At 35.1% G+C, this 6,485-nt stretch overlaps 1 protein-coding gene across 3 annotated transcripts; it reads left to right on the top strand.

The window, feature by feature from the left end:
• Positions 1-958: 958 nt before the first annotated feature.
• On the top strand, positions 959-6,481 carry LOC106768847 (putative clathrin assembly protein At5g35200). Of its 3 annotated transcripts, none has more exons than XM_014654206.2 (16): positions 959-1,157; positions 1,556-1,667; positions 1,756-1,825; positions 1,997-2,094; positions 2,607-2,748; positions 2,843-2,943; positions 3,149-3,232; positions 3,377-3,427; positions 3,511-3,576; positions 3,654-3,719; positions 3,802-3,882; positions 3,971-4,048; positions 4,660-4,818; positions 4,964-5,039; positions 5,372-5,487; positions 5,657-6,481. In XM_014654206.2, the coding sequence occupies exons 2-16, from the start codon at positions 1,572-1,574 to the stop codon at positions 6,011-6,013; spliced, it is 1,641 nt and encodes a 546-aa protein (XP_014509692.1). In that variant the 5' UTR covers positions 959-1,157; positions 1,556-1,571; the 3' UTR covers positions 6,014-6,481. The 3 variants fall into 3 exon arrangements, with proteins under 3 accessions (XP_014509692.1, XP_022639514.1, XP_022639515.1); XM_022783793.1 differs by lacking the exon at positions 959-1,157 and adding an exon at positions 1,290-1,350; XM_022783794.1 differs by lacking the exons at positions 959-1,157; positions 2,607-2,748 and having other exon boundaries at positions 1,596-1,667; positions 2,817-2,943.
• The last annotated feature ends 4 nt before the right edge of the window (positions 6,482-6,485 follow it).

The following is a 6,485-nucleotide window of genomic DNA, read 5'->3' as shown; positions in this document are numbered from 1 at the left end:
TTCTATATTTATATATAACACCGTAAAAAACTTACATTAGGAATACTTTAAAATTAATTTAATACCATAGATAGATTTTTGTTTGAAAAACTAATCATTTATTAAATTGATGTTTTATTTTTTTATCATAACTACAGAACCATCTATACCACTTGAAACTCCATTCTCTCAAATTTCAAGCTCCTTTTTATGTTAAACAAAAAAAAAAAAAAACTAAAAATAGCTGAAAAATTACGTACAAGTTAAATGCATTTTCTTAAAGAGAAATTAAACAAAAGATAAGAAAAAAATAATAGTGTAAAAAATAACAAGTACAAAATTTTCTCTATTAGAACAATTATTTACTTTTTTTTTTCTATGAATCAAACAACTCAACTAAATCCAGCAATTAAAAAAAAACTTACCTAAATATCATCATCGTTCTAATTTTTCTTTCCATTTTTAGTAGCAAAACAGCTCATCGAGGATTTTTATTATTTCTAAAAAGAATTGTTTGAATGGGATTGAGAGAATGCTTTTGATTTAAAAATTACTAGAAAAATCCAATTTTTTATTTTATAATTTATTTATTAAATAAAATAGTGAAGTTGTTAATATAATAACGGTCTAAGAATTTTGAAGAGTAAAAAAAACGCGTAAAACAGTGGGGGCGGTGGTTGAAGGCGGTGAGGTGGCAGAAGAGACCAAGAATAGAGAGGGTAGAGACAAAAGCAGGGGATCAAATCCCAATTTAACCACGGAGCAGTACAACTTCTTACACTACCGTATTTTCTGACAGCAAGATTAAGCCAAACAAAATGCTAATCCTTAATTTTTTTGTTGGGCTTCTTTTTTCTTCCTTCCAACACCAACAATAATTATAATAATAAAAAAACAATATCATATAATATTATTAATAATATATTTAAAAAATTAACATCAGACGCCGACGACCAACCAAACCCAAGCCTATATTGTCTGTCGACTTTTCTCTCTCTCTCTCTGGTCTCAGGCACACAACGTTACTCTCTCTCTCTCTCTCTGATTCGGCTTCTTCAGCTTCAGAGAAATCTAGTTCTAACCGTAGATCGTGCTTTTGTTTTTGTGCCGAAGAAGCCATTTCTCTACTTGCGGTTCTTCTTCTTCCATTTTATTCGATTCGCTTGCTGTAAAATTCTGTGAGCCCACCTTTTCCCTACAATGCCTTACTTTTTTTTTTTTTTTCTTTTTTTAGTTTTTACATAACTGTAAGGCCGCGTTTGGCTGTTATGTCTCTGTTCTTCTTCATTTCTTTTTGTTTAATTTTGAAGTTTGTTCGATTATTGTCTGATTCTCGAAGTTATTCAGAGCTTTGTGGTTATTTTGTTGTAGGTGAGGGTTTTGTCCTTAGTTGGATCTGAGTTCAGTGATATAACAATTGCGAGTTAAATTTAAGAGATATTCATTACTTACACTTGATTAATTATTGATGAACCGTGTTTGTTTGGTGTCAGATTAGTTGGTTTTTGGATGAAAAAAGTGGGGTTTAGGAATAAATAACTGAGATCTTAATTTGAGTTTTGGCTGAATTTTGTAGTTAAGTGAGGGAGAGGATGTCGGGTGGCACGCAGAAGAGTCTGAGAAAGGCACTTGGGGCACTTAAGGACACTACAACAGTCTCATTGGCTAAGGTCAACAGTGATTACAAGGTAGACTTATTGGGACACAGATTCTTTTGGATGGGATCTCTGGATCAGGTCTTTTGTCTCTGTTCTCAATGGCTTTATTGTGTTCCAGGAATTGGACATTTCTATAGTTAGAGCCACAAACCATGTTGAACGTCCAGCGAAGGAAAAACACATAAGAGGTTTGTTTTCTCCTTCTCCTTATGATTCTTTTCACAGAAATGATTAATGAGGTGAATCTACTTTTCATTTTATGTTTATGCTATTTGTTATATATTTTTGGATTGAAGGAAGAATAATTGTCGGACAAGTAAAGGTTTTGATTCCTCTTGTTTCTATGCTCTCTCTTGCAGCTATTTTTGCAGCTATCTCAGCTACAAGACCTAGAGCCGATGTTGCCTATTGCATCCATGCTCTTGCCCGGCGGTTATCAAAGACACATAACTGGGCAGTATGTGCACAATGTCTTAGATCTTGTGCTAAATATGACTGGTTTTTTTATATGAACATGAAATCTTGTCAGTATATTCACTTAAAGACCTGGAATGCGTGATGGAGCTTTTATGAATTCATTATCGGTTGCTTTCATGAAACATTGCATTCACGAGTCATATACGTGAATTATCATGTGTCCCTCACTTCTGCAGGCTTGCTATGATTTTCAAATGTGACCTTGAATAAACGTGGGACGAAGAACAATATCAAAATAGCAAATGTTAATGAAAGATCTCTGCGAATGTGTTTAATGACTATGACTATCACCATTGTTGCAAAAACTAGATCATTTCATCTAGTTCTAATGCTACAGTATTTGTTTGTACTATATTTGCTTGACAACTTCTGCCGTTCTCAGCTAATTCTTCAGTTGCCTTTGCTACTTCTGTGGTTCTCATGTAAATAAACACTGAGCATGTGTTTTTATTTTGCTTATATCTGGTTGATTGACAAGTGTTTTAACTTTAGGTTGCTTTGAAAACTTTAATTGTTATTCACCGTGCTCTAAGGGAAGTGGATCCTACATTTCATGAAGAACTCATTAATTATGGGAGAAGTAGAAGTCATATGCTCAATATGGCTCATTTTAAAGATGATTCCAGTCCAAATGGTGCAACTGTCTTTCTCTAGTTATTGATTTTAATTTCATTTTCATTATTATGTTTATTGACTTTGTAGATGTCAATCATTGTTTCATTGCACAGCATGGGATTATTCTGCATGGGTGCGCACTTATGCATTATTTTTGGAGGAGAGGCTGGAATGTTTTCGTGTGTTGAAGTATGACATTGAGGCAGACCGCCCTGTAAGTAATCTTTTATTTTATTTTTATAGTCTTTCCGTTTTACAAATCAGATATTTCTCTTCAAAATGAGTATTTGAGTTAACTGCATATTATTTTATTGATGGGTATTATTCAGTAATAGCATGATGGTAGAAAGCCCTCACTTCATTGCTATCATTGCATACATAAATCTAAATTAGGAAACTTCTTTTGTGAATTTTGTCAGAGGACCAAAGATTTGGATACTGCAGAACTATTAGAGCAGTTGCCAGCTTTACAACAACTTCTTAATCGAGTTATTGGCTGCCAGGTAAGCTTTTGATTCAATTAGTTCAAGATAGATGAAATTTTTACCCAAACACTTCACAGGTGGTGGGCTTCATTGAAGGAACAATTTTTACAACGCTGGCTGCATAATAATTGTTCAACTTGTTTTAACTTTTATGTGGTGCAGCCACACGGGGCAGCTGTAAATAACTTTGTCATTCAGTTAGCACTCTCAATGGTAGGTCAATTATATAACCATACTATATTCTTTAGTAGTTTTTTCTTTTCCTCCTCGCTGAATGTACTTTATATTGCATATAGGTTGCTTCAGAAAGCATTAAAATTTATCAAGCTATTAGTGATGGCACAGTCAATATGGTTGACAAGGTATCTTTGGTAATTATATTCATGGAGTTTAAGCTCGATGTTCAACTTTCTATGTATTTATGAGACTATTGTAACAGTTTTTTGAGATGCAACGCCATGATGCTCTGAAAGCTCTTGATATATACAGGAGGGTTGGGCAGCAGGTATCTGCAATGGTCTACTTTTCTTTTTCTATTTTTAACTTCGTCTATACAGTTACACTAAAGATCTCTCATACAAATCCAGGCTGAGAGACTGTCAGAGTTTTATGAAATATGCCGTAATCTTGATGTTGGCCGTGGAGAGAAGTTTATTAAAGTCGAACAGGTTTTGCTTTATGTCTGACATTTTGGCTTCATTTTTCAATGTTTCTTTTGGAAAACACATACTAAGTTTATTGGTTGATGATATGAAGCCCCCTTCATCATTTCTGCAAGCTATGGAAGAGTACGTCAAAGATGCTCCCCAGGGACCTATAGTTCGTAAGGATCAGGTATTGGTAGACGTTGCATAACTGTTTCATTCTATGTATGTCTCTGTGGCTTTATTTAAGGATGCAATCATAAAAGGCAAGTGTGCTATTTAATACATATCTAGTTCACACATAAGGCACACACCAGGGAAGACCCTGTTGGCTGTATACTACATAAGTAAGAACAATGATTTATCTGTTTCTGAAATTTTCATTTTCTTTTAAGAAAAGTGATTCAACCATTGTTGCAACCTGGCAAGTAGGTATTTACTGAAAATTCAAAATTAATACATTATGACTGTTCTTTGAGGTATGTTATTCTGCCCAACAAAACATTTTGGAAATCTTTTCCATTACCTTAAGAAACATTCCATGTTGATTTTACACGCACTACTTTTTGTCTTTCAGCAATGAATTTTCTTATATTTGTAGAAACAATAATATTATATTAGTATTTCACCTTTAGGTGTTTGTCACCAACATACTTTTTCCCCTTTCATTTGTTTCAAGAAACTGTGTGTCGTTGCAATCCTTTCAAAAGGGTTTCATCTATTCAATAAAATGCATTGTTATATATAGGCCATATAAATTTGTTTTACCAACCAGTGGTTCCATACTCTGATTGAAAGCAGCTTATTGAAAACAAAGAAGTTTTAGCTATTGAAGATAAAAAGACAACAGAAGTGCAGGAGGAACGTCCACCCTCACCTTCACCCTCACCTCCTCCACCTCCTCCTGCTGAACCTGTGAAAGTGGAAGCACCACCAGTGCAACCACCACCTGATCTATTGGTAATTAATTTTTCTTTTTGTGCATGTACTAGCCCTGTTTTTGATATAATTTGGATTGCTGTCTGGTTGTACTAGTAATGCTATATCCACAAGAACGTTGTTTTAGCTGCACTAACAGTTTTCACTTATTTTGCTTGCTAATTAGAATTTGGAGGATCCGGTTCCAGCTGCTTTAGAGTTGGAAGAGAAAAATGCATTGGCTTTAGCCATTGTTCCCATTGGTAATTTGTTGTTCCTTGTCTTCCGTTTTGGTTAATTAATACATTGAATAAAAGCACTTGTGAACCTTAAAAAAGAATTGACAGTAATAGTTGGCTCATAGCAGTTGACTGAACTCTTTTATTTCAAGAAATATGATATTTCAAATTATTAGGATTAAGCGCCACTTAATCTTAGTTGCTAGTCATGTGAGTTGCACTCCCGCATTGTTTTCCTTTTCCTGCACTTGGCAGTTAAGACTAGATCGTTCTATTTGATATCTACTACTTAGAATATATGTAGGCATATGTCTTGGGGTAAATGTATATGATGACTTGTTAATGGTGGTTTTCAGCCGTTGAACAACAGCCTTCTGCCGTTTCAAATCCAGCAAATGGAACTACAGGATGGGAGTTGGCACTTGTTACCGCTCCTAGTTCAAATGAGAGTGCTGCATCAGCTAGCAAACTGGTAGGCTCTCTTCTACTATGAATTGACAGTTCATTCAGTTCACATGATAAGTGAATACGAATCTGTCTCAGTATTTAATGTTTCTCAAGCATAAACACACACGCACCAACTCTTTGCATGAACACATGTTTCTGTTCTTCGGACTGAGTGATGGCCTACTTGGTATCAGGCTGGAGGTTTGGACAAGCTTACTTTAGACAGTCTTTACGATGATGCACTCAGGAGAAACAACCAAAATGTCAGCTATAATCCATGGGAGTCAGCACCGGTGGGAAACACAGTGCAACCAACAATGCATGATCCATTTTTTGCATCTAATGCAGTTGCTGCTCCACATTCTGTTCAGATGGCTGCTATGTCCAACCAGCAGCAAGCTTTCATGTATCAGCAGCAGCAGCAAATGATGATGATGGCCCCTCAGCAACAATCAGTGAATCCTTTCGGAAATCCTTATGGAGCCAGTGTTCACCCCTATGGCTCAGGTATGCCTGTTCAATCATACAATCCATATACAGGTCTCATCTAGGCATTTCCTGAGGAAAAGAAAAACAAATCCTTAATAAGCTCGAGGAAGAAAAGAAATGGGTACTCTGATTACTCAGCTTTCGGTTGGGAAAGAAGAAGAATAGACTTGTATCATACGTTGTGTGTGGCATAGTTAGCTAGAGTGAAAATTCTTTTTGAATAATTAGCAGCAGAGGGAGGGTTTTGATTATATGATTTTTTATGTACAAGGTAAATTGATAATGAACTTTGATTAAAACCACTTAGTTTCTTTTGTTCCTGATTGATCACTTCAACGCTTTAGCAGAAAATTTGATATATTGGAATATGTTGTTCTCAGTTGCTATTTCCTGTATACGGTGGGAAGTATATTCATTATGTGATTGTGAGATACAATTTGTTCAATGAAATTACAAGTCTAATAAATATATCATTTTGGTTTGAGGAACGATGTTTTTCCTCAGCCAATGTGCAATGTTATATTCTGTAAGACT

This window comes from Vigna radiata, chromosome 7 (genome assembly GCF_000741045.1).
Source record: "Vigna radiata var. radiata cultivar VC1973A chromosome 7, Vradiata_ver6, whole genome shotgun sequence".
NCBI classification, from domain to species: domain Eukaryota; kingdom Viridiplantae; phylum Streptophyta; class Magnoliopsida; order Fabales; family Fabaceae; genus Vigna; species Vigna radiata.
Note: the sequence above shows the minus strand (reverse complement) of the source record. Positions and strands in the feature narration are given on the sequence as shown.